General features: G+C 50.4%; 1 protein-coding gene across 4 annotated transcripts; it reads right to left on the bottom strand.

Moving 5' to 3' along the window:
- Positions 1–1,481: 1,481 nt before the first annotated feature.
- On the bottom strand, positions 1,482–27,884 carry UBN1 (ubinuclein 1). Of its 4 annotated transcripts, XM_027665817.1 has the most exons (18): positions 27,855–27,884; positions 27,024–27,446; positions 25,286–25,372; positions 24,314–24,409; positions 23,642–23,776; positions 23,092–23,195; positions 21,553–21,991; positions 18,094–18,164; positions 15,991–16,120; positions 15,648–15,766; positions 15,060–15,188; positions 14,066–14,209; positions 11,184–11,234; positions 10,082–10,124; positions 8,558–9,772; positions 6,505–6,757; positions 6,107–6,196; positions 1,482–3,124 (listed from the first exon to the last, which is right to left on the bottom strand). In XM_027665817.1, the coding sequence occupies exons 2-18, from the start codon at positions 27,261–27,263 to the stop codon at positions 3,072–3,074; spliced, it is 3,399 nt and encodes a 1,132-aa protein (XP_027521618.1). In that variant the 5' UTR covers positions 27,264–27,446; positions 27,855–27,884; the 3' UTR covers positions 1,482–3,071. The 4 variants fall into 4 exon arrangements, with proteins under 4 accessions (XP_027521618.1, XP_027521620.1, XP_027521619.1 ...); XM_027665819.1 differs by lacking the exon at positions 6,107–6,196; XM_027665818.1 differs by lacking the exon at positions 11,184–11,234.

The raw sequence follows: 27,884 nt of genomic DNA, 5'->3' as shown, positions 1-27,884 counted from the left end.
CAGTGGTTCCAATCAGAGTGGTTGGTCTTTATTAATTCCGGAAGCCTCTTGATCTTTGGCTTTACAAGAAGTTGCCATTTGAGAGTCAGAATTAAGGCACTAAGATTATTAAATTTAGCTGTTGACTCTTTTCCAAGGCGGAAATTGCTGGAGCAGCATTAAAGCCGGGACTAATTAGCAGCATTAGATGGGAGTGAAGTGCACTAACGAATGGCACTGCAGCTGCAGGAAAACACTAGATTACACTGGGATGGGATCTGGGCCTCCCACATCTAGAGCCCAGTCACTTCCTTCTTCCCAAATTTCAGGTAATACCTGAACCCCAGTAAACTCTGACGTCAATGCAATAACCATTCACTCCTGGCTTTGGACACCACTATTTTACCTTTGTGAATGAAAGGATCAGGCAGGATCACATCATTGCTCCAGGGTCTGACCTCCACGTGTCCTTTCCAGCAGACATCCACTTCAGGCACATGGAATCAGATGCATTCCTACACCCAAAACAGCTACAAGAGAGCTGCAACTCACTCACCACATAGGAGAGCTTAGTTCAAACAGTCAATAATTCATTACTCACTCAACAAACAAATAATGATCCAAGCTGCAACACAAACTCTTGGAAACAAAGTCAGGAAACTAGAGGTAAGGAGATGGAAAAAAAAAAAAAAGGCATTTTGGAAAGTTTGAAACAATTTATTCAGTTGTTCTGTACAAGATTAACAGTTTTCATACCACCTCCACCATCTTCAGCAAGACAGTCCCAACTCACACAAAAAAAAAATAGAATAGTAAACCACAGCTCTTACACCCAAAAGGAACTGCCATTCCCAGTAAGTGCCATGGGAGCCTTTCCTCCCCATCCCGTCACGGAAGCGCTGCAAGGCCTCGCCCAGGCAGAGATGCCAGACTGGCTCCCCCTCAGCTGCAGGGTCTCTGCGTGGTTCTGCCTTGCTGCAGCTCTGCTCCACACCATTCACTCACTCATTATAGCACGTAAAGAAAAAATATCCGGCAGAATTCCCACCAAATAAACATTTCCCTGAGGCAAGAGGCTTTGCTAAATTCCTAGAAGGAGGGCGTTCTGCTCCGGCCACACTTCCCAGCAGGAGCGTTCAAGTGAAAGCAAAGAGAGGGAGGAGAACCAGTACCTCGAGTCACTCGCTGAGACCCCCAGTCCTGCAGGTGCCCCAACGCTCCTTCCGCTCCCAGGGGAAGCTGAAGGTGCAAAGTACCTCTCAGGATCGGGCCTTCAACGGGAACCATGTGACATCCACTGCTCAGAGTCCAACAACAACTGCTGGGCTTCGTTCCAACAACACAAGTTCTGTCTTTGGCTCTTTTGCTACAACCCAGGTATTTGCTGTAAACAGACTGGAAATCTGAGCTGAAGTATTTCATAGAATCATAGAATCGATTGGGTTGGAAAAGACCTCCAAGATCATCGAGTCCAACCCTTGGTCCAAATCCAGTCCATTTTTTTAAATACAATTCATTGATCTTGGGAAATTGGGTATCAGCTCAAACTGAAAACAGTCTCTCTTGGATCTTCATAAAACAGGGAAAACTAAAGTAGAGATTTGCTGGTATACTCGGGGTCAGCATCCTTCCCCAAAGCTCAAGGAAGAAGCTGAAAGCTTTTGCCTGAAATACCAGTAAATTCTACAGGGATCAGCACGATTCCAGTGTGGCTGTGGGGGCCTGAGAGAAGGCAGAGCAGGGGAGAGCAGGAAATCAAACCTCAGGAAGCTCAGGTGGAACCACAACCTGCATGGTCTGAAAGGGGGTGCTCAGGGGAAGTATTTAGGTCTAAAAGTTAAAAATATAACAAGAAAAGATACCCCCCCAGTTGTAGCTGGTCCCTGTTCCTGCAGCTGTGCTGGGCACATGATCCTAGTGCAGAAATCATGGAGGAGAGCAATCTTTTCCTCTGGAATTCCTTTGATTAGTAGTGACCTTGGTTCATCTCCATCATTCCCTCTGCCCACCAAAGAGATCCCAACCCACGACCCTAGGAAAGAATGGCTTTAGGGGAGGGTCTGGAACCCGCCTGCACATACTGGGATGAGAACTGGTGCTCTTGCTGGATGTGGGTCTGTGCTCAGTCACCAGGACACCACTGAAGTCCAGACAGTGCAGCTTTTTTTCTTTTTTTGATGTGCAACCATAAAAAGCTCTATTAAATAAACCAGAATACATTTTAAATACAGAATGATTAAAAAAGGGTTGAGGAGCACACGAAATAGGGCTGAAATGTGTGTCACTGGTCCATTCTTGCTCCACCATAAAAGGCACTGGAATTATGTCTTCCGATCCATGTGACATGCCGAGAAGTGTCCCATCCGATCCAATGCATTCGATGGTAATGAGGATAAAACTGAGCAGGAAAAAAGCATCCCTTCAGATGGAAAAAAATCCAGAAACTCAAAAGAAGTAGAATTCTCAAAGTCCATGACAGCATCTGAAAATGTCTCTCTAAATCCTCGAGGGGAACATCAGGTGGTTCCTTGGATTCACCACACAGGAAAATGTTAAGTCCTCCAATTAACTGTAGCACAGTTTTATAGTACAATTGGGAAGTTCCTCAAATGTCTTCGGGAAAGCACTGGCAGTGCTAGAATTACCCAAGTAAATCCAAAGCAGAAGAAAGAAGCACCTTTCATACCCTCCACGGGGAGACCAAGGAGGTAACTGGACTTGGAGGTACTTGGCAGCTGCAGACACAGGCGGGTGGGAATCACGGGAAACACCCGAGTGTCCCTGCGAGTTCCAGCTCCTGCCAGTGCCAGGGAATGCGTGAAGGGCAGCAGCAATAAAACAGTGCTACAAAAGGCTTCTCTCATCAGGGCATGGCTCAAGGTGGCCCCTCGTGCGGGGCTCAGCTCTGGAAGCCTCCAAGCAGACGCACCAACGAGCTCCTCATCGCAGTTCAGTCTCTCCAGTTGTCATACGAAAAAAAGAAACAGAAGACCAAAGAAAAGAAATGAAAAGACACAGCTGGTATCCAAAGTCCATGACCTGTCCCTCTTGGTTTTATCCCATGGGTGCTCTCGCTCCCCTCCTGGCAGGCGTCACAACTTGCGCTGCTGTGCATTGGACCCTTTGCCATGAAGCTGAGAAGCATCTGAAAGAAAGTAAAACCACGTGGGAAGAGGGTTCGGCATCACCCCCATGGAGCTGGGACAGCCAAGCCTCTCTGCAAAGAGAGAAACCTACTCTGCCCTTCCAGCACCAAGGAGTGAGAGGGAAGAGGATGTGCCTGGAGACATCTCCCGACTGGGAGCAGCCCAGGCTCTGAGTGAGGGACATGGGAAGCACTCAGGGTCTCCTGTGGCCTCTCCCAAAAAGCACCACGGCCCAGATCCCAATTGCTGGGGGACTTGTCAGCCTATGTCCTCCTCTAAAGCCACCCTGGCACATCTCCCCATCCAGGAAACCAGAAATATGTGGCAGGGCTGCCTTGCACCTAAAGGTGGTTGGAAGTAACCCATTAGTGCACCTTTGCTGTTGGAATCACAGAACCATTAAGGTGGGCAAAGACCTCCAAGATCATCAAGTCCAACCCGATCCCCACCTTGTCACCCAGCCCACAGCACTGAATGCCATGTCCTCTGATTTCTTGAACACTTCCAGGGATGGGGACTCCACCACCTCCCTGGGGAGCCCCTTCCAATGCCTGACCACCCTTTCCTTGAAGAAATTCCTCCTGATGTCCAACCTGAACCTCCCCTGGCACAGCTTGAGACCATTTCCTCTTGTCCTGTTACCTTGGAGAGGAGATCAACCCCCACCTTGCTACAACCTCTTGTCAGGGTGGGCTTTAGGCTCTTTATTAATGAATTAATTATTTAATTGGGTGCTTTTTTAATGAAGGCTTTAGGTGCCCACTGATAGCAACAGGAACCACAGGAATGTAACCACTGATGGAACAGAAGGGAGCGAGTGTGGAGGGAAAAGAGTAAAAACATTGAAGACAGAAAAAGGAAGGAACTTCAGGAAGCAGAAGTTTTTCAGGAGCAATTAAAACTCCAATCAGACCAGGACGAATGAGTGGCAGTACTGAGATGTGCAGTTAAGCAGCAGAGGCACTGAGCAGCACAGCAACAGCCCCTTCTCCAGGACAAGGAGAAGCTCATTCCATGCAAGAGCTCAGCCCAGCACGTCCCGTTTCTGCAGCGAGAGGCAGAACCAGCACCAGCCCCAGAACAGCACAAAGGCACCTCCACCAGCAACAGCAGCACTGACAGCACACAAGCAAGCACTGGATGCTCCTTGCTCAGAGGTTTGTGGATGAACACTGGTATAAAAGCACTTTCATTAAGGCATCAGCACTTGCAGCAAACTCCCCCACGCCAGAGTCCTCTCAGCTTTCACACACAGCAATACAGCTGTGGCCAGATGTTCATACAGCCAACCACAGCTTGTGCCACAGCACACATTAATTCATTGTAAGGTTATGGGGGTCACTTAAATATCTACTGTGTTCTACAGAACACCAAGGTTGGGAATATTCTCAGAGATGGCAGCACTATGTTCAGCCTCTAATCTTTATGTGAAAACACCAAGTGAGAAAACAAGTCCTTGCTGAAGTTGTATCCGTGGTCAGTTTCCCTTCACTTACTCCCAGAGACCTTTTGTCTGCTCACAGCTCCTGGCACTGCATCCTGCTGAAGAGTCCATCAAAAATTCTTGTTATAAGCCCTATAAGCAACAGTGAAGGAACCACTCTAAATTCCCTCAACTAATGGGGCAAAGAACTCTTCCTCAGTGACACAGAACACATTCCACAACCCACACTCAAATCACAAACACTCATCTCACTCTCAGTAATGTGAATTTACAAACAGGAAGGAAGGGTTGTCACACCAGTGATCACCACTAGAACCTTCTTCAGCTCCACCACACTGGAGTGGCACAACAACCCACCTCAAACTTCAGGAAAAGAAGCAAAGACAACCAATTCTTTGCATTTTCAGTGCACAACACACTCTTCTTTCTTCAGCAAACAAACACCACGCTCAGCAGTCAAGGGCATTTTATTCCATGACTGCTCCAGGAGGCCACAGGTGGCCTGACAGCCATAGGATTAGGCAAACACCCACTCCTAAATCAGGCTCAGTTGCTCAGGAAGACAATCCCAGCAGGAGCAGGTAGTAAGAGACTGAACTGCACTGAAGTGCTAAAGAACATGACGGGGAAGGCAGAAATAGCAATTACCAGTGGGATAAGCAACTCCCTGAAGCAGGTGAACCCGACCTGCTGGCCCTGACTTTCAATTTTCCTTACTTCTCTCCTTCTTTGGAAAACTCTTGTTTTATGCATCACTTCTGCAGGCATCAGCTGGGGCAGGAACAGGCTCAACTGCCAGATCATCATGTTGTCACCAGCAAGTCTCTGCATTTACACTACAAACTTGTCGTGAAGGAGATGCCAATTAGCTCAGAGCACAGACACAAGACATTCTGGTCTGACACATCTTATGTAGGTCACCAGGAACAGAACTCCACAAAGCTGGAATATTCATTCCAGGGCAGTCCTGGCAGGTTGTGCACAAACAGGCACAGCTTTTAACCTGGCAGGATAATTCTGAGTATCTCCAGGAACCAACACTTGCTATAAACACTAAGGCCTCATCATTCCAGAAATCACAGAATCATGGAATGGTTTGGGGTGGAAGGGACTGTAAAGCTCATTTTGTTCCACCCCCTGCCCTGGGCAGGGACACCTTCCTCTATCCCAGGTTGCTCCAAGCCCCGTCCAACCTGGCCTTGGACACTTCCAGGAATGGGGCATCCACAGCTTCTCTGGCCAACCTGTGCCAGGGACTCACCACCCTCACAGGGAAGAATTTCTCCCTAATCACAGAGTCATGGAATGGTTTGGGTTGGAAGGGACATTAAAGATCATCTAGTCCAACCCCCTGCCATGGGCAGGAACACCTTCCACCAGACCTCTCTGGTCTGAGCCCCTCTGTGCCTCAGGGAGGCTGAGGGCTTTAGCAAAAACCCCACCAGCTGGAAAACACAGACAAGCTTGAGCCCTAAAGGAAGGACCTGCTGAGATAGAGGACGACTCACGAGGCAGAAGACAAACACTGACAAGTTACCTGGCAAACTCTGTGGTAAATGAGTGGACAGGGCAGAGTGTGGGAGTGGCGCTGCATGGTGGGGGCTGGAGTGCAAACCAGCCAGAAGACCTAGAGAGAAAAACAAAGAAAGGAGAGGGAAAAAGGAACAAATACACATCGAAGGCAGAAACAAGCAGAGGAGCTGCAGCAATTAGCTCAGAGCTCAGTTTCCAGCTATTGGGACTTCGGGGGTAGCTCTAGGGATGTGCTCAAGGTTCTCCAAATGCAACTGCTGGGGATGTAAGAGCAGGGACTACAGCACGAAGCAACAGCCAGCGAGATGGGTCGGTCTGCAGCGGGTCAGCAGAGCAGAGCAGGGCAGTTGTGATCTGCCAGCACAGGCACGGGGAACACGAGTGTGCCCAGGGGATACTCACTGTGCCCAAGGCCGTGGTGGAACGTCCCTGGAGCAGGTCCCGTGACTATGGCATCCTTTGACACTCCTGCTTTTGGGGAGGAGTCGGAGCTGAAGGAGATGACATGGAGAGGGAAGGAATGAATAGGAGAGATAATACCTAACGGGGTGGAGCTCAGGGCAGCCGGCAGCTTTGGGTTGCTCGACTTGTAGGATGGAGCCAGTACACTTAGAGGGGAAGAACTGGTTAGCAGCACAGCTCCACTAGTTCCTTTCTGAAAAGCAATGGAAAAGGTCAGTCAGAAGTGGGAAAACCAAGTTAGAGCATCATTCATACTTATAAATCTACAAAAAATGGAGTGATCAAGAATCCCTCCTCGCAAGGAGCGCCCTCCCAGTCAGGGCCCAAGAGCTGCCAACATCTGAGGCCATCAGGACGTGCCCAGGACACTGGCAATCCAGCTCTTCTAAGTGTGGCCATGCTGGATTTGCCTCCATTACTCCCTTGCTCTGGAACTGTGCAGAGAAAAAGCTTCCACACTGCCTGTGAGTTCCAGGGGGGATGCTTCCTACTCCATTTTGGCAGCACATCACTCCTGACAACTCAAGGCACCAAGGTCTGGCACCCAAGGCACCCTGGAGTGTTATTTGGGATCTCTCCCATGGAGACAGGTGCCACTGGGAATGCTTCCCAGTAACAGAAAACACACAGGGGCTGAGCAGGACATGGTTTCCAGGCCCATTTAAATACACTTATTGAATTGTCCAGCTCTTCCCACATGCCCAAAGGAAGGCAGGGATGAGCAGCCAACTACAAATGAATACAACAGCATTAGGAACTATTAGTTTTTTGCTATAGATAAAAATTAAGGGCCTTATACTATTAAGTAATACAATATTATAATAATTAAAGTCTGCATAGGTAACCTGGGAGTCCTTTATGAGATACTGTATCCCAACAAACTCAGACCCTGAATTCCACAGCGTGCCACTGAGCTCCATTCCAAAAACATCACTTCAGCAGCTTATAGAAATAACTGGGAAGGAACAGAAAGTGGGCAGAGACAAGCACCAAAGCAGGTGGGGAGGCATTTGGAGCTTAGAGCTCAGAATCAGAGCACACTGCAAGACAGACACTGAGGGGCTGGAGCATGTCCAGAGGAGAGAACGGAGCTGGGGAAGGGGCTGGAGCAGCAGAAGCAGCTGAGGGAGCTGGGGGGGCTCAGCCTGGAGAAAAGGAGGCTCAGGGGGGACCTTCTGGCTCTGCAACTCCCTGACAGGAGGGGGGAGCTGGGGGTGTCGGGCTCTGCTCCCAGGGAACAAGGGACAGGAGAGGAAACGGCCTCAAGTTGTGCCAGGGGAGGTTTAAATGGATACTGAAGAAATTCCTTCATGGAAAGGGTGGTCAGGGCCTGGCACAGCTGCCCCGGGCATGGTGGAGTCCCCATCCCTGGAGGGACTTAAAAGCCACATGGATGTGGCACTTGGGGACATGGTCTAGTGGTTGGCAGTGCTGGGGGATGGTTGGACTCGATCTTGGAGGGCTTTTCCAACCTTAATGACTCCAGGATCCTATCACCACAGGTTATGTATGAGCCAGTTGTTAAAAAAGTGGCAATAATACTAAAATAACTTGCAATAACTTTAGGGAGGCCAAGTTTGTAGATGTAACTAATAACAAATTGATGATTATACTTTTAGTTCATGCAATGACTTTTAGCTCTTGTGATAAATTACTTTACTGCACTTTCTCTTAATCCAAATGGGAGCCCTACTGTCCCCGTAACTCCCAAATCCAAGGCAGGAACATGACACAGCCTGTGCAAAAACTGCAGTTTGGAAGGTACCAAAGAATTCTGCTTAGCTGTTCTTTTAAGCTGAAAATGAAAGCTTGAACCGGGGAGTGCAAGCCCCTGGCAAAGGCCACAACTTCCAAGCTAAGCAACTGAAATCCAGACAGTCATCCAAGAACTTCAGGAAATGCTTTAGAAATCTCCCCTATGGCAGGTCTGAACACAGCAGGAGCTGGCCAGCCCCAGGCCACGTTTTCTCCTGGGCTGGCACAGCCCCCTTACCGGCACAGAGGTAGAGGCTGCAGTGCTGCTGACCACCGCTGGCTTTAGGGACGAGGTCAGCAGCTTGGCCACCCCCTGGGTGCCCCCGCTGGAATCTCCGTTGGAGCCCCCGGGAGGTGCCACCAGAGTGAGCTTCTGGGACACAGGAGGTTTCTTCAGCGAGGAGCTGGAGGCCGGGCGGGCGGACACGCCCGGGGCAGGGGCTGGGCCGGGCAGCAGCGCCCCGGAGGAGCTGCCCTGGTTTGCAGAAGCTCCAGAGGAGGAGCTGCTGGAAGAAGCCCCGTGCTTGGAGAGGGACCCAGCAACAAAAGGCGATTTGTAGGATTGTCCTGAAGAGCTGGAGCCGCTCGAGTGCTTCCCGCTGTAGCTGAGAGATGCTGAGGATGAGCCCTGGCTCTTGTGGGAGCCGCTGGGGTTTGGAGCACTGCCTGGTGACGCAGAGGAATGGAAGCTCTGAGCTTTGGTTGATGACTTGACCTGCTGGAGAAGGGAGCGTTGGGGCAGGGGCGAGGAGGACTTGGGGTTCTGCAGTTTGACAAAGGGAGCTGGGGAGGTGAAGGTTTTCTGGAGCTGAGTGCTGGGGTGAAACACCTTCACCTGGGAGCCGGGCACCGGCGCGGGGGCCTGGGGGCCGTGGGGCCGCACCAGGCTGTGGTGCTTCTGCTTAGCCTGGTGGGCATCAGCAAGGATTTTGCTGGGGGAGGCTTGGCAGGAATGCTCTTTGTAATTAGAGTTCTCTGTCTTCTTGTCTTGAGAAGACTGGCCCAATGCCAGGGCCTGCTCAGCCAGGAAGTTTAGAGGAGACTGGAGGGAACCAGAGGAAGATGTAGGGGAAGGGTTGGACTTTGGAAATGTCCTCTTCTCCTCTGAGGATGCAAGAGTTGGGATCTTCTCTGGTGGAGCTTTTGGAGGTGCAGGAAGAGTAAAGTCAGGGCTCCCTCCCGCTCTGCTGTTCAGCACAGCCAGTTCCTTAGAGACTGCTTCCAGGGAGGAGGTGGGATTGTGAATTAGGTCCTCATCCAAGGAGTCATCCTTGAAGGTAGCAGGAGTGCCACTGCTGGCTGCCTGGGCTGTCCCAAGGGACAAGAGTTCTCTAGTTTGGGCACTGATGCCCAGAGCTCCTCCCTGGGGCTCTGAAGACATGGCCGAGGTGCTGCTCGAGTGCACTGAAGGAACAGACACCGACAGCTTTTTATCTGCCTTGCAGGAAGATTCCTGGAACAAAATCACAAGAGAAGGCACAGTCAGAACAGAGACAGGGTTTACTGCTGAAAAGGGAAGGGAAGGTTCCCACTTCGGGGATAAAAGGCAGAATACACATTCTGTGCCTGTTGACCTCCCTCCCAGCTGCCACTGCCATCAGTTTTAGCTGCTGTTCTACTTGTTTGTTGAACCCCCATACTGAGCAAAGCCATTTCACAGTACCTAGTGTACAGACACGAGGCTCAAACACAGGATTTGAGATGGCAGTCATTTGACTCTTGGCATATGCCAGCCATGAGAACCAGAAAACACAGAACTCACCTTCACTTTCACCTTAGTAGGAGCCATAACCTTCTTCTTCGCCCTGTTTTGAGAGAGACAAAAGAAACACAACTCACTGAATGCCCATAGGGAAGGATCCAAGGAGGGAGAACACCTGGGCCCTGTTAGTGATGATCCACTGAGCCTTTTGCCAAGACCCAAGGGAACAGAGGCAGCATCTCGGGTTGCTAGGATTCAAAACCACATGACATTTGGTTGCTGCTCTGGGAAGCCCCAACTCCCACACAGGGGATGAATTAGGGAGCGGAGCAGAGTCTTGGAGTGGCAGCAGAGCAGTGAAACACTCACAGGCACGTCCTGCACCACCACTGCTGCCCTCACTACAGCAACACCCTGAGAGAGACTGGCACAGACACTGTTGTGGAGAAGGTACACAGTTATTTTAGGTTCCCAGAAGAAGTCAAGGATGCAAAAGCATCTGCCAGATCCACAGAGAATAGACCATTTGGCCTGGTCAGATGCAATCTCTGATACAAGACATCCCTGAGCTGCTGGAACAGTTGGCTGAGGGAAGGATGACTCTACACTCCATTTCATACTCTTCCTCACACTTCCCCTTGCTCATCCAACGCCAAGAACAGGATTGTGTGTCAAAAAGACATGAGCCTAAATCTGTGGCATCATCTATTATCCACTGCCAGCAAGATCCATGAGACCCTTTGGCATTAAAGCCCCTGCCCAACTGGATATTTGGGTTTTGCCACCCACCTTCACTGGTTTGAGCTCCTTTAACCAGGCAACAAGAAAGAGGGAATCCAGACTGCAGGAAGGACCAACTGAACAGGCAGCAACAATCCCAGTGCCACCATCACACTCTGTGTCACCTCCATCTGCCTCCCAGGGCCTGGCACAGAGGCTGCTGAACAAGGCCAGGAGGCAGCCTGGCTTCAAAGGCTAAAACACTTCAGGAAGGTGGAGCTGGGAGATGTCACACACAAACTGCTCTCCCTAGACCTCCCCAGATGAAGCAGCGCTGAACTATCTGTGGGGAGCCAAGCTCAGGTGCTCCTGCATGATCCACCCAGGCCCCAGGGAACGGACTGCACCAGTTCTCACTCCAAAGGAATGCTGGGATACTCACAGGACTGATGTGAGGTGTCCGTGTACACGCCTGCTCTCCTTAAACAGTGTCCTAAGAAGGGAAGAGAGCAATGAGAAGTGATATCCAGCAAGACCCAGTAGAGCAGCTGGGATCACTGGAGACAGAGCTGCTCAGTACAGCAGGGGACTTAGTGATTACATCACAGAGAGCAAATATATTCATCCCTTTTCCAGGAAGATCCTCCTGAACTCCCAACACAATTCCCTCTCAGGGGAGCTATGCTTGTAGGTGCTGGAAAGGCCATTAAGGCAGTTGTTGGACAGTAACTAAGGAAAAAGCTCTGCCAGCTTAAAAATCCAACTGGAGAGGCAGAACCACCACTCAAGTGGGTTGTTACTGCTCACAGATCATCCAAGAGCTCTTCACCAACTTCCAGGGAGAAAGGTTCCCTTCCCCTGCCTCACACAGCAAGAAGGGTGAGAAGCCTTCACTTTGTGTCTGTGTTGCCAGCAAAGAGCTGAGGGGAGTTCTTACATCAGCACAGAGCTCCCTGAACAACTGACTGAGCACAACGAGATGAGCTTCATCCCAACCCTGCACTACTGAGGCTCAGGAAACCAGAATCTCACGTGAGTCCTATTTCACCCAAACCAGCTGCCCTCAGCTGCATTCTCACATGTTGTAAGTTATAAACACACCTTCAGCACTGGAATGGAATATAATTCCTGTCTGATATTAACAGATTTTTGTCATCTTTTTTCTTTAAAAAGCAAGCTTATTTTAACCTCATATTCCATTAATCCTCTCTGAGTGTTTACAGAGGAAACAGACTCATGGCAGGGCCTCTCTAAAATCTTACACAAAATTGCTACTCTGTCCACCTTCAAGTTCCTCTTAAAGATGAGCTTCTGTGATCATGAAGACAGTGAAATCAAGCTGACTTATTCATAAAAGTGTTACAGTTCTAGAGTCACCAACTGCCCCCTTCTGTGTGGCTGTCGCTCCATCCTCTGTCTTTAAACCACAAAGTCATAGAATATCTCAAGTTGAAAGGGACCCAGAGAGATCATCAAGTCCAACTCCAAGTCCCAGCAGGAGAAACCACTGTCCTTGAGCCACTGGAAAGCAACCAGAAAATCCACTTTTACTGAGTTATTCTGTAGTTAACTCCACTGGAAGAGCCTCCTACACCGAGTCTTAGGTGAACACCTGAATGCCTGACAACAGTTTCACTGACAAACAAGGGGTGAAAGATTTTACTTTCCTTTTATTCAATGAAAAGAGATTTTAAAACTTGGAAAACTAAGACCTGATGATATCCTCATTAACTAAGTAGGAATCTTCACCCACCTCCTAATGCCTTGTTTCAGCTCCTGTACCACCACACTACAACCATGCACAGTCCTGTGCTTCATGTGCACAATCAACTGCAATAAACAGCCATGGACTTTTCCAAGTGGATCTGTGCTGTGCTACTCATACTTACTGCTCTTAGGAGCTGGTACCTACTTACTTTATCACCCAGGAAACCCAAAAAGCAAATGCAGCAGAGAGAAGACAGCACTGCCCAGCTCGTTAAATGCAGAGAGTCAGAGACCATGGAATGGCTTGGGTTGGGAGGAACCTTAAAGATTTCAGCAGTAAAACTGTTCAGTTGTCCTTTCTTTAAAAGCATTGAGCAAAACAAAGCAGGCCAGGAGATGATGACAGTGCCAGAAAATGACTCTCTGCCATTTGTGTGGCTCTCTGCCACTGCCAGCTCAATGGCAGGGATGGTGGAGGGTGGCAAAGAGCAGGAAACAGCAGTGAGGACCCCAGAGAGGGTAAAGAAACCACACCAAGTTCCTATTTACACTGCTGACTCTGATAAGCCCCTAAAACTTTCTGCTTTGCCTTCTTTTGGGAATACTCCAGGGAAGACTTCCCAAAATGCCTGAAAAACATATCCTTTGTGATTACAAAGGGATCCTTTGGAATACAGAGTCAAGAAACCACAGCCAGGCCAGTCAGCCTCATCTCAGTGCCAGCTCTACCTGCCAGTGGCATCCAGCAGAGGTCAAAACAAGGCCAAAGCTACTCAGTGTTGTAACTTACAACCTGACCTGCACTCTCAGCAAGTTTGGGGGTGATGTGAAAAGGGAGGAGGGGGGAGAATATGCTGGAGGGCAGGGCTGCTGTTCACAGGGCCTTTCCCAGGCTGGACAAAGGGGCCAACACAAACCTTGTGAAGGTCAAGGAAGACCAGCACAAAGTCCTGCAGCGGAGATGGGACAACTCCAGGCAGCACCATGGGGTACCCAGGAAAGGGTCTGGGGGTCCTAGTGGGCAAGTTGAGCCACTGCTGCAAAGGTGTCCTGGCAAACTGTACCCTGTGGGTGTGAGCACTCCCCTTGTTTAGCACCTGTGAGGGCACACCTGGACACAGCATCCTGTTTCAGGGTCCCCACAGTACAAAAGAGATGTTAATAAAGTGGAGCCATCTCAAGGAACATGTGACAGCCAAAGAGAGGTGGAGGGAACTGGGTTGGCTCAGCTTGGAAAAGGAGAAGCCAAGGAGGAATCTAACAGCACTTTTCCATTGCCTAAAGAGTGGTAGGGACAAGGAGAAGACAGAGCCAGACCTTTCTCAAAGGTGCACAGTAAAGAGCTAAGAGGGAGTATTCAGTTCAGTGCAAAAAGGGGAATTCTGATTGGAAATAAGGAGAAAAGATTTCATGAAGAGTGATTAAGTACTGGAACAGGAGCCCAGAGATGCTGTGGTGACCTCCATCCTTGGAGATCCTCAAAACTCCACAGGCCAAGGCCCTGAGCGCTCTGACCTAACTCTGAATCCAGCCATTCCTGAGCAGGGGTACAACTAACGACCTTCCCAGGTCCCTTAGGACAAGGAATCCCTGCAGCACAACTTGATTCTTGCTCACCTGGCCTGCATCCAGCCTTTTGGCCAAAGGGGCTTCACCTCTCCTTCTAGGAAGGTCTTCACATAATCCTCTAGAGACTGAGCTTTATTCTTGTCAAGGTCATAACCATCCAACTTAATCTTCACCAAGTGGCAAAGCAGCTCCCTGAAGAACAGGAAGATTTCAAATACAGTTACGCAGATTAACTTTTCCCACTTGGAGCTCGTTCTCTTTATCCAGGGCTGGATAAATACACCAAGACACACCTGGCCCTGCACAACACCTTCCTAAAACAATTGACCCTGCACTGCCTTCCCAAGAAAGGGGAAAGGAAAGGCTCCTTGCTCTGTCTATGCACACACATTGATCCACCAGGGAGAAAAGTCTTGTTCCCCCTTCCTGTTTTATTCTCCTGAAACAGCTGAGGCAGCAAATCAGTACCAGAATCACTGGCACCATTAACAACCACAGAACTGAACCTCCCAGCAAGGAGAAGGCAGGAAGAGAGTTGGCTTTGCCCTAAACCAATCAGCACCTCAATTTGTTCCAGAGTAAGATGAAAAAGACAGCAGGATTGATTCTCCTTTTACCCTTTGTCATGTCCCCTCCTCCAAACACTCCCTTCTCTATCAGACCCTGGTGCCAGGCAGCAATCCCCTACAGCTTTAACTGCTTCCACAACCACAACCTGGTTGCACTAAGAGTCTTGGCTGCAGGATTTCAGCAATTCAGCTGAGTTCCTTCTGTTCCCAAAGATCCCTCACTCTCTTTTGGACTCTGCACAGTCTTAGCACCTCTCTCAGAGTTGGCCTGTGCCTGGAATCAGCTTCAGGGTGACATTTATTAAATGCAATAGTGGCTTCCATAAATAGCACCGTGTGCCACAAACCTCCAGGCTGATTGTTCCTACAGGTGATCAGCTCTGAAAACAAGATACAGATGACAAAACGCTTCACTTCCAACTGCAAAGAGTAAGACAAGTCAAGGGTTTGCTTAATATCTAAACTATTCAAACCTGATTTCATCATTCCATTGGAATTTCTTCCGCGGCCCCGCGACGCGCTTCCCTCCCTTCTCTTCATCCTCCTCATCGTCAGAACAAACTCGATCTCGCTGCTCCTTGTCCTTTTCCTCCTCCAGCATCCTAAAATGGAGACAGAAAATGTGGAAGTCAGGAGGCTCAAGGAGAGGATTAAATATGTCTGACCAGCACTGGTCAGAGGTCCCAGCAGTCAATGATCTCTGGCTTAGGGTGCAAGCTGAGCTGAGGGCTCAAGGTTAGGAAATCTCCCAATATTTTGTAATAGAGACCATGGGACTAATCCAGCCTGGCTGTTCCCAGGCTGCCACGTTCTCAAAGACACGCCTGCACACGTGGAACACTTCTGTCAAGCTCTGGTCCCATCAGTGCTGCTGTAGCTGGCACTGCCACAGACAGCACAGAGAACATACACAGCTTAATTAGGCCAACCAATGCCCATCAGCAATTTTTCCCTACAGAACAAAAAGAGGTGGTAAATAAACCTCAGGAGAGCAGCCTCCAGGCCACAGGGAGCCTGCTGGAAAAAGCTACAGGTGCAGAAGGAGCAAACAAGGAGCTTACTTGGCAAACTTGGCCTGAGTGTGGGCTTGGCATTCCTCCTGGTACTTGGCAACCTGCTCTGGCATGGCCCTGCCAATGGCTTCCTTGAGCTTCTGCAGGGGCTCCCTCAACCGGCCGCCCTAGAGCAAGCACAGAACACACTGAGGCTCCACTGGGGTGTTCCAGCCACGACCCCCAAACCTGGCAGGGTGAGCCCTGGCCAGGCCTGAACACACCCCAGTGCCTGAGCCGTGCTCAGGGCAGGACACCACCAGGTCAGGGGACAGCAGCTGAGCCCTGGAGCTCAGGGATAACACACACACACACACACACAGGAGACAGGGCTGTGCTGCCCATCCCTCACCTGCTCATAGAGATAAAGCTTCCGGGCCCGCTTGACCAGGGTGTCCTTGCTGCAGGGGAAGAAGGCAGCCAGGTGTGCATACACCCCTGACCTCACCTGGCTGCTCAGCTCCCGGGTCTGCAGCTCTATGCTGAGGGAAAAAACAAACACAGTGTTCACCAGGAATCTGGCAGGGATTCCCTAAGCAACATCCATAACACGCTGAGGCAACCCAGGGAGCTGGGAGAGAGGGACACGGGACAAGCCAAACTGCATGGAGGCTCTTTATGTTCTAGAATCAACAGACTCAGGCATTTTATCCCAAGCTGTACCTTTCACTCTGGTCTCAGAGCAGCTGGAAAAGGAACAACAGGATGTCAGCATTCTCACTTGTCCTGCAGCTCTCCCTGGCAGTTGAAGTGCAGGAGTGTCAGGCAATGTGCAGAACTACACACTGGTTATGTCAGGTGCTATGGCAGTTTAATTCAGGACAATATGGAATCAAACCCCATCCCTTGGGTTTCAATTTACTTCCCAGAGAGTAGATTAGAGAGGTCAGTGTGTGCCAAACCCATCAACAGTTACACATAACTTGAGAGACTGGCTTTTTAAGCCACTTCTCAGTGTCAATAATAAATGTAAAAAAACCCCAGCTGATTCATCATCCCCATCATCATCACAGGATGGTTTGGGTTGGAACCACCTCATCCCACCCCCTGCCACGGGCCAGGACACCTTCCACTAGCCCAGGTTGCTCCAAGCCCTGTCCAACCTGGTCTTGGACACTTCCTAGGGATGGGGCAGCCATAGCTTCTCTGGGCAACCTGTGCCAGGGCCTCACCACCCTCACAGGGAAGGATTTCTAATATAAATCTCTCCCCTTTTAGTTTATAACCATTTCCCCTTGTCCTATCACTATCTGCCTGTGTAAAAAGTCACTCTGCCTCTCTTTTAAGCTACCTTTAATTGAAAGGCCAGAAGAAGTTCTCCCCAGAGCTCCTCTCCAGGTGAACCCCCCCAGCTCTCCCAGCCTGGCTCCAGAGCAAAGGGGCTCCAGCCCTTGGAACATTTCCATGGCCTCCTCTGGACTCTCTCCAACAGCTCCACATCCTTGTGCTGTTGGTTCCCCCACATCCTGAGGCAGCTCTGCAGGGGGGTCTCACCTGAGGGGCAGAGGGGCAGAATCCCCCCTCAGCCCAGGGGGATCAGCCCAGGGCACGGGGGGTTTCTGGGTCCCAGCACACACAGCCAGGGCATGTCCAGCCCCTCACCCACCAGCACCCCCAGATCCTTGTCCCAGGACTGCTCTCAATGAGTTCTCTCGGTTTATATTCATGTCTGGGATTGTCCTGACCCAATTCTACAGCAAAGTCATACAAACCCATCTAAACCTCCTCTGACTGTGGCTGAAGTGATCAGTTTGACATCAGACCAGGACTGTGTGCAGCCAGCACTGGAACGCTGGAAGGTGGGAACTGCCCCCCGAAATGAGAGGGCAACACAGTCCCAAAGCTCCCTCCAGCAGTTCACTGCAAGTGCCTTGATAAAGCTTAATGAAATTAAAGCCTGTGTGTCAGTATTATTACACTGATCACAAAGCCCTGTGCACTCAGCAGCCTTCTCCAGGCACCTGCAGAAGAATGAAGCCATTATCTATTTACCAGCAGCTGCCTGAGCAACACTGGCATTCTGTAATTTGGGGCCTCAAAAACAGAGCAGGAATGGAGCTCCTCCAGTCTGCCCAGAGAGCCAGAACACAGAAGCCTTATCCCAGTTATAAAATATTCCATATTGCATGTAACTTACAAAGCAAAGAACATGTCTGATACTTCTGACAGGGAAAAATTTGCTGTTCTTGCATCCAGCTACACTCGCAAGTCAAGTGACCAAATTCAGGCATACAAATATCAAGCATCATCTTGAGAACAGGAAACCTGGATACATCCCCTCCAACATTCTCCTACCTCAGCATATTTCAGCTGAAAGCCACTTCCAAGTGATTTTCCTGTCTTCCTAGGCATGTTCTGCCTGGAAGACCTGTCCAAGGACAAGATCTCCTGCTAAACCTGCTCCTGAATTTACCAAAATTCTCCTTTCCCACCCTTTCATGCTGGCAGCACTTACTCCAGTATGATGTTGTTGATATCCTGAGTGAAGAATCTCTGTTTGCCTTCTCCCTCGGCAGCCCTGGCAGCCTGGAAGTTGGTAAATAACACAAGTCAGCAGCAGTTCACAGATGGCACAAGCAACAGAGTGTTTTCTAAACCACCACAGAAACAATGCAAAACAAAGCACAGTTTTATTCCATACACTCTGCACCACCCAAAAGCTGCCACAACTGACAGAAGAAGGGAGATCATGCCCTGTCCTCTTACAACTCCCCAGTTCAAGTCCAACCCTGTCCTGGTAACACCAGGTCCTACCACAGACCTTCCCATTCTGGATTCTCCCCTCTAGATGCACTGGATTTACTGCTCTGGAGTGAAGAGTCCTCCTTTTAATGGGACAAAGGAGATGGCTTGGGAGCAACTGGCTTCTTCAGCAAACTTCCCATGGGAAGAACAACAGTTTCAGGGCATGGCTTTAACTTCACAGCTGAGCTGTTGGATTGAGCAATGGGAGCACAGAGCTTGTCCCTGGAACAGGAAAAATCATCCTAAGCACATTTAATGAGGGCTGACAGGACTCATCACTGGGTTTTCTAGATCAATCTGGAAACTAAACCAAGAAACCACCAGAAAGAGTCACAGCCACAGGGGATGTGTTATTCCCAGTTAACACCATGGAAACAACAAGAAAAAGTCCTGGTCAGGAAGCTTCCTGAGCTATGACTGCAGCTCATACAGTGCTGCCCAAAAAAATCACACCCATGAAAAATATGTCCAGCAGGAAAATAATTCCAAGAGATGAAGGAGATAGTAGCAAACTGCCAAGAGATTTCAGTCTCTTCTGAGTGGGGATATAAACAAAACTGGGATTCATCACGAGGCACCACATCCAGAAAGTGAAAAGCAGACCAGGAGAGGGCATGATTTTGAAATCCCCTGATTTGTCATTCCAAGGTTGGCAAACAATTAATCTATGCCCAGAAGGTGCACATTCCTCTCTGCCAGCAGCAGGTCACAGACAGCTGGTGATACCAAAGGAAAAGGCTCAATGCTAAGGAGAATCCTCAACAGGAAAACTATCTTAGGAAGAGAAGAGAGAGTTAAAGTGGAATCAGTTCAAATAGAAGAGGAAATGCCTGGAAGCTCCATTTAACTCAGGAGATGCTCCCACCTGCTGGGAAGAGACTTGGCTCTCAGACAGAGGTACAGCACCTCTTCATTCCCACCTGCAACACAGTCCATGTCCCAAAATCCCAACTGACACAGAGATTGTTAAATCTTATCTCTTCCTTGGTTTCTTTTCCTAACATACACAGTCTAGCAACAAAAAATCTAAGCAGGAAAATGTGGCTAATCTGCTATTATACTGTCCTGAAACACAATAACAATTAACCTGATATCATGGGAGCCTCCAAAATATTCTCCTTTAACTCAGATATATTTAGAAACAGCTGTTTTGGCGCTTTCTGAAATAGAAACATCCATGAAGAGCCTGTTCTTATTATCAGCTGTGGCAATACTTTCTTCAGTTCCTCCTTCCCCTCTATCTACTCATCCCACTGTGTAATTTCTCAGCAGAACAGTTCTCTAACAGCAGCTTATCTTCAGTAACAGGAGTTATTCAATATCTCTTAGTAAGAGGTGCCCTAAACTGATGTGCCCCAGAGGGCAAAACACACACCACCACAGAGGTCCAAGAGCAAGTTTATGACTTAAAATCAATGTTCAAAAACACACCAGCAGCAGGAGCACTTGTTTACAGGCTGGTGGTGTCAGCCCTCACACCAGAGAAGCCCCACAAATCTGAAAGCACACTCTGACACGCCAGGAGAGGGATCCCTGACCAGCACCCAATGTTTTCCTTCTCCAAAACAGACTGGGGCACCTCAAAACACAGCACATTTGGGAGAAGATGAGTCCCACAGGAGTCCAGCTGCAGGAGAAACTGCTGGTGAAAAGACAGAGGATCACCTTTCTAGAAATTAATACATTCCACTCCCTAAATGGTACCTCAACCTCGAGATGTTAAGGTGGGTAAAGGACTCCAATTGCCAGTGGAGCAGCTCCAACGTGGGAGATGTCAAATGGTGCCCTGTGAAGGCATCTGCCTGTGTGTGACATGGGAAACAGCTTCAGCAAACCCTCAAGCCCCATCTACAGGGCTTTCCAGGCCTTCTCACGCTGTAGAACTGGTGATGCTTTCCAGCTGCATCCTCTTATTTTACCTACAGAGCACTGTGCACCACTTTGCTGTCCTGAGCAGCACAGCACATTAAAGATATTATGGTGGAATTTGTCCTTGTCATGGTTTAACCCCAGCCTGCAACTCAGCCCCACAGAGCCACTCACTTCCCTTTCAAGGGATGGGGGAAGGAACCAGAAGGGCAAAAGTGAGAAAACTCATGGGTTTATCTAAAGAGTTTATAGGGAAAGCAAAAGTCACATAAGTAAAGCAAAACAAGGAATTCATTCCCCCTTGCCCTCAGCAGGCAGGTTTTCAGCCATCCCCATGAGAGCAGGGCTACATCACATGTAACAGTGACCTGAGAAAACAAACATTCCCCCTCTTCCTTCTCTTTCCCCCAGCTCTGTACACTAAGCATGACCCCATGTTTCTGGGATATCCCTGTGCTCACTTGGGATCAGCTGTCCTGGCTGTGTCCCCTCTCCTTGGACACCCCCAGCCCCCTCACTGGCAGTGTGGGGTGAGGAGCAGCACTGTGTAAGCACTCACTGCTCAGCAATAATAAAAACATCCCTGGGTTTTCAACACTATTTTCAGCAAAAATCCAAACCAGCCCCATACAGAATCACAGAATGTGCTGAGTTGGAAGGGACCCACAAGGACCATCAAGGATGTTCCTGCTTAGGACCATTCCCAAGAGTCACACCATGTGCCTAAGAGGATCATCCAAATGCTCCTGGAGCTCTGTCAGCCTTGGTGCTGTGCCCACTGCCCTGGGGAGCCTGGTCAGTGCCCAACTACCCTGTGGAGGAAGAACCCTTTTCTAATATCCAGCCTAAAGCTCCCCTGCCACAATTCAGGCCATTCCCTCAAGTCCTGTCACTGGTTCCCACAGAGAAGAGATCAGTGCCTGCCCACCAGCTACCATGGAGAAAGTTAACTCCACCTCAGCCCAAAACAGTCCTCCAGCCCCACTAGTGCACATTTAGGTTCATTCACGTTAAACTGACTTTGGAAATTACCTCTTGCATCAGGTCCATACTTTGCCAAGAAAGATAAAGCAGGAATCCTGACAGGTGTGGTACATTCAGTAGACAACAAAGCCCAGACTTTGACACCCCCTGACATCTGGGCCTTCAAGAAAGTGCCTTAGAGTGTGACACAAAGGGGTGTCCCCAGTGGCACTGCAAAACTGCCCCAGTGGAATGTTCTCTGTCCCTGCCACACAAACCCAGCAGAGCTGTCCCCTCTCCAGTGACCAGCAGTGCCAGTGTCCCCTCCCTGCCATACCTGAGCCAGCTCTTTGATGCGTTTCTCCAGCGGGGCTGGGAGGCCTTCAGGGAGGGATGGTGGCTGCTTGAAATCCTGCTCCAAGCCCGTGCCACCAGGATCGCTCCCATCCTCCACATCAGGGAAGGGGCTGCCCTCTGGGGACTCGCTGAGGAGCCTCTCCAGGTCCAGGTCACTCAGGGAGTCCATGGCTGTGGCTGCCTGGAGCAGGTCGGTGTCACTGGCGTGGCCGAAGAGCGAGAGCAGAGGGTCCGGCATCGCCTCTGCCTCCCTCGGGCCCGCAGGGTCTGCTGGGGAAGGAGCCACCACTTTCTGCTCTTCATCTTTTTTCTTCTGAGCATCCTTCTCCTTCTGAAACTTCTTCAGCATCTCCTTGACACTGAGAGCTCCAGAGTATTTTTTCTTCTTCTTCTCCTTACTTGCATTTAATGCTGTGAAGCTGTAAACAAAGTATGGAAGAGGAAAGGGAACTGAACACAAGACCAAGGAGCAGAATGATACCTTCACCCCATTTCACCAGTTCCCTGGAAAGTCTTAGCCCCTTAACCAATTACACCAGGACATGTTCTACAGCCTCTTAAGGTCATGCTGCCTGTTCAGCTCTGAGAAGGGAAGGCTGTCCTGCCTCACTGCAGAGAGGTGCTGGGGCTTAAACCAACCTCCACCAAGCTATACTTTTACTTAGTTACATTATTCCAGCAGGAAAGATTGGGAAATGCACAAGCCACTAGTGCAGAGGAAACTGAAGCAAGAGAGAATTTCATGAAGCTTTTTGCTGGTTTTCATGAAAAACCAGGAGAGCAAATTCCTTTTTCTTGCTCGCTACAAAGGAATCGCACCCTGGTACCATGGTTTGGTGTTCCCCAAAAGCAGATCCATGCAGGGAAAAAGAAATCACAAAGAATAGTTACAGGAAGAAGGAAAAGAAACAGGAGGAAAATGTAGGAAAATAGTCAAAAGCAACAGATACAATGAAACAGGAAGGCTAGGCAGACAAAAGCAAGGACAGAGCAACAGCACAAGATGACTTAGAACAAAATGAAAACTCACTCATTTTACAGCCCAAAAGCTGCAAAAAAGCTGAGCACTCATCCAAGAAATACTTTGGGCAGGAGTACAAATGCCCAGCAAGAGCAGCAACACAGCCTTCTAACCTCTCCCTCTCTGCCAGCCTGGCACTTGTATGGCCCCGAGTCCAAGCCCTTCCCACCTGCCTTTCCTCTCACAACTTTTTCCCAACAGTTGTTGTCTTTCTCTCCACTCTCAGTATCTGTTCCCACCCTCAGTATCTAAACAGACTCCATCAAACATCAACACTGCAGCCAGCTGTGCCTGCCTGTGCTGGGATACTCCTGCTGTGGAGCTGTGCTCCTTCCCTGATCATCACCTGCCTTTCTTTCCCACTTTGGAAGCAATGGGGGTTTTCCTGCCAGGGTTTGTGCAAAGTGCATTCAGGCTACCCCACACTGCAACAGGTCCTACTGAGCCACCCTGAAGCAAGGTGTCAAGCAGCAAGAATTCCCTCCTCCGCCTCCTTACCCAGCTTTTGGAAACTTGGACTTTTTGGATTTCTTTTCCTTGTCGTAAGAATCATCTTTTTTCTTCTTCTTCATTTTTTCACCTCCGTCTTTCAACTTCCGCTTCTGCAGAGGGTTAAAGCCAAGTCACAATCAGAGTCTCCCACAACACTACCAGCACTCCCAGAGACACTTTGGGACCTTTCCCAGGAATTTCAAAACACTGGACACATTAACCCAACCCCTCTACATCTATCACCATGGTTCTGGCACACACTGCCCTTTGACAGCACACCCAGCTTCTACTCTTCACCACCACCATGCCAAGTGACTCCCAGGGTGACAGGGAGCTGCTGTCACCTCTGCTCTAGGAACCAGGCAACTTCACCAGAGTTTCATCCACGCCAGACATGCTTCATTTTACTATGAAATATAGGGACACAGTGGGATTTCAAGTGCTCATCTCTATTTTGCACACACCAAGTCACAAATCTCTCCCAGTCTGAATGTCAACACACTTTCATGCAGCAAGCTCTAAGAGAGGAAATAATTGAGAAAGCTGCCCTGCTGACCTTGGGACACTTCTTCTTCTTCTCTTTGACATAGTCATCTTCAGACTCAGATGCCTGACGGAACTGCAGCGTCCCTGAGTTGATGTAAAACCCTCCATACTTTGTAGTAAGAGAAGCAGGAACAAGCTCATCATACTGGAAACAACAGAGAACAGTTTATTGGCACTGTAAGTTTTGTTACTTTATCCCATAGCTGTTTGGAAAACGGAGTGGGATTCATAGAATCACAGAATATCCTGAGTTGGAATGGACCCACAGGGATCATCAGTCCAACTCCTGGCTCTGCCCAGGACACCCCAACAATCCCACCCTGTCCCTCAGAGCATTGTCCAAGCCCTCCTGGAGCTCTGGCAGCCTTGGGGCTGTGCCCACTGCCCTGGGAGCCTGGTCAGTGCCCAACCACTCTCTGGGGGAAGAACCTTTTCCTGAGATCCAACCTGACCCTGCCCTGACTCAGTTTCATACCATTCCCTCAAGTCCTGTCACTGCTCATGAGAATGAAGAGATGCTGCTCCCCCAAGACCCGACAAGACTGTGGAATGCTCACCAGCATCCTCCTGCCCCAGAATCTCTCATTCCTCAGTGCTGGCACACTCCTGGCTGACCCTGAGGTGCCAGCTCAGCCCCCAGGCTGTCCCTTTTACCCACCCTCACACCCACCCCAGCACTCACGGCTTCAGAGTTATCGATGAAGGAGTCGGACTCGTCGTAGCCGTACCCCATATCGATCAGGTCCTGAATCCGGTCCTTCCTGCGTCTCTTCCCCCCCTAAACAAGCAAAGACTGACATTGTGACCATCTCCCTTTTGCAGCTACCACGGGGACAGCCCCAATACAGGACACAGACACTGGCTCCAGGACAGGAAAGAGAATGAGCTGCAGCAGAACCAAACCAGGGTTAACACATCCCACTGGACTCTCAGGATGTGGTAAATCCAGTTTTAGGCTTTTCCATACAGAATCAAAACAGTGCAGCCAAATTAAACAAATCACTGCCTGCCACGCTGACTTAGTGCCAGCAGGCTTCATGCTGAACTGGGTCTGCACCCCTTCAACATTCCTGCCAGGGCTCTTCCCTATGGATTGCTCTTCCATAACTGCTACAGAGTGAGTACAGACTGGGTGCTGCAGGCACCACACACACACAGAGTGCATTAGGGTGACCCATGGGTCAAACCTGGATCACGAGACAACGTACAACTCGCTGCTCAAAAGTGCCAGTTGTAAAACATAATGTGGTTTTATTGCAAAAGTGAGAGGAAGAACAGAAAGAAACAGGTAAGATAGCACTGCCCTGAGGGCAGTGGATTCACCACAGCCCTGTGCTCACAGACCTGGCAGATTCCATCCTGCCACAGCAACAAGGCCTAGAAATGAATTTTTGCTCAAGGAAATTAAATTTTATCAATTATAGTAAGTGATTTGCCACTCACTTTAATTCATGTCATTCACTTTAATCAGGCACATCTGACTTAAGAACGAATCTGAACTATTTTTGCAGCCCTGAGACAGAAAAGGAACATAAAAACCAGCACGTGCCAGCCAGGATAAAGGACTGGGGGAGAAAAGGAATCTGAGAGCCAGGAGCATTAACTAGCACTGCCCACCCCCAGGAATAACAGCAGAGAAAGAACAAACACCTACATATTTTTCTTCAAACTTCCTTGCAAGAGCCTCCACTTTATGTCTTTCCTTTTCCTCATCATTAAAAGGATCAGTTGGGTCTTTCTTCTGTAAAAATAAAAGACACAAAACCATCAGAGTCAGTGCTGCTACCAAAACACCATGAATTAAACCCATCCCGACTGGAGCACCAGCCAAATCAGCCTTTGGGACAGGCTTTGGTACAGAGCTGTCCCATGTCTTCCTCAGGGAGATGGACAGGGGGATCACAACCCTCAGAGTGTTTGGAGATGGCACCAAGCTGTGTGCAGTGGCTGACTCACCTGAAGGGTGGGATGGGACATCCAGAGGGACCTGGACAGGCTGGAGAAGTGGGACCATGGGAACCTCATGAGTCCTGGGAGGAGGATCTAGAGGTGCTGGTGGGTGAGGGGCTGGACATGCCCTGGCTGTGTGTGCTGGGACCCAGAAACCCCCCATGCCCTGGGCTGATCCCACAGCGTGGGCAGCAGGGGAGGGGGGATTCTGCCCCTCTGCCCCCTCAGGTGAGACCCCCCTGCAGAGCTGCCTCCAGATATGGGGGAACCAACAGCACAAGGAAGTGGAGCTGTTGGAGAGAGTCCAGAGGAGCCCACAGAGATGCTCCAAGGGCTGGAGCCCCTCTGCTCTGGAGCCAGGCTGGGAGAGCTGGGGGGGTTCACCTGGAGAAGAGAAGGCTCCACAGAGACCTGAGAGCCCCTTCCAGGGCCTAAAGGGGCTCCAGGAGAGCTGGAGAGGGACCTGGGACAAGGGATGGAGGGACAGGCCAAGGGGAAATGGCTTCCCACTGCCAGAGGACAGGGTTAGATGGGATATTGGGAAGGAATTGTTCCCTGTGAGGGTGGTGAGGCCCTGGCACAGGTTGCCCAGAGAAGCTGTGGCTGCCCCATCCCTGGAAGTGTCCAAGGCCAGGTTGGACGGGGCTTGGAGCAACCTGGGCTAGTGGAAGGTGTCCCTGCCCATGGCAGGGGGTGGAATGAGATGGGTTTGAAGGTCCAACACAAAACACTCTGTAATTCTGAGAGTGTCTCTGTTTTGAGTGCTCTCTCAACTAGTTCTGTACCTGTCTCTGTTTCTCCCAGCTCCCAAAAAACCTCTAAAAATAAGCAGCATTAAACCCTACCTGACTGCAATCAGTTCTGAAGAGCAACAGCAAAAATTAGCAGAATCCAGTAAGTTTCTTTCCATAGAAAACAACTCATAATACAAAGTTTAGATTCTGCAGGAGTGTGCATGTCATTGTTTCCTGAGAAATGGCTTTTGACAGCAAAGAGAACTGCCAGGTAACACCTGAAAGCACCACCTCCCCCACACATAAGGAGATACCAAGGACTGAAGTGGGAATATTGATGTGCAGCAGAGCACAGTCCTCAAAAAGATACAGCCACATACTCCAGAAACACCCCTCCTCTGGTCCTCTTTGGAGAAGAGCAGGCCAGGTACCAAACCCCACTTCAGATCAGTCCTTTCTAAACTAAACAGGCTTTACATCCCACAGCCTGCCAGCAACACAACACCTTTCCAACACAAAATGCCAGCCAAGGCAAAGGAGTGACACAGCGTGGCCTGACAAGGAATCCTGTCTGGAGGTCAGTTCTCCTGCCTGTGGGATGCTCAAGTACCCTCCTCCCCCCCTCACAGCAAACACAGAGCCAGCTCCCAAAGCAGCAACGCCGAGACAGGCACGGCACAGGTTCCCAGAGGCCAGGAGGGCACTCACCTTGTCACCTGAGGAGCTCCCTTTGACCTTCCCCCGGCAGCTCTTGAGCAGGTCTGGGTAGAAGAACTCGGGGCAGCGCTTGTGGTCGGGCTCGAAGAGGGTCAGTGTGATCCGCACGGCCGTGGCCGTCGGCTCGGGCTCCGGGGGCTGCTCCCCGTCCTCCCTGCGGGACCTCTTGAGGAAGCTGCTGCTCAGGGGGCCGTGCAGGGTGGTGAACGACACCCTGTGGGGCTCTGTCATGGCTCTGGCCAGGGCTCACCAGCCCTCACGGCATCGTTCCCTCTGCATCGGGGAAGGGCTGTCCGGCCGCACGGAGGGATCGCGCCGCTGGCTGAGGATGACGGGGGGTGCTGGCAGCAGGACAAGTCCTTTGGTTTGGGAGTTTTCCTGGGAAATGACAGAGGGCTGTGCTGCCAGCGCCTGCTGCAATTGTTAGAGAGAAAGAAAGAGTAAGTCAGTCCTTGCACCAGAATTCCCTCCAGCGCTGGCAGCCTCCCATTGCCCCTCCTGTCCATCCACAGGTCTCCCTCCTCACACCACGCCGCTCCATGCGTAAGGGCTGAAGGAAATCCAGCTGCCAGGGAACCAAAACGTCCCCGCCAGACGGTCTGTGACAGGGCCCAGCATCCCCGGGCACAAACACCGGCCTGGGGCTGCACCTCCCGGGGCCGGGGCTGCGCTCGGGCCGCCTGTTCTCCCGCTGCACGGAGGGCCGGACACCGCCGTGAGCGGTCCCGGGGCCGGGCGGGCCGCGGGTTGTTGGTGCCGGTGCCGGTGCCGGTGCCGGTGCCAGGTCGGGTCGGTGCCCCCGCCCCCCCCTCACTCACTCACCCGCCGCTCGCGGCCGCCCCGGCCCCGCTC

The sequence above is a fragment of the Corapipo altera genome, unplaced genomic scaffold (genome assembly GCF_003945725.1).
Source record: "Corapipo altera isolate COAL_440 unplaced genomic scaffold, ASM394572v1 146, whole genome shotgun sequence".
Taxonomy (NCBI): domain Eukaryota; kingdom Metazoa; phylum Chordata; class Aves; order Passeriformes; family Pipridae; genus Corapipo; species Corapipo altera.
Note: the sequence above shows the minus strand (reverse complement) of the source record. Positions and strands in the feature narration are given on the sequence as shown.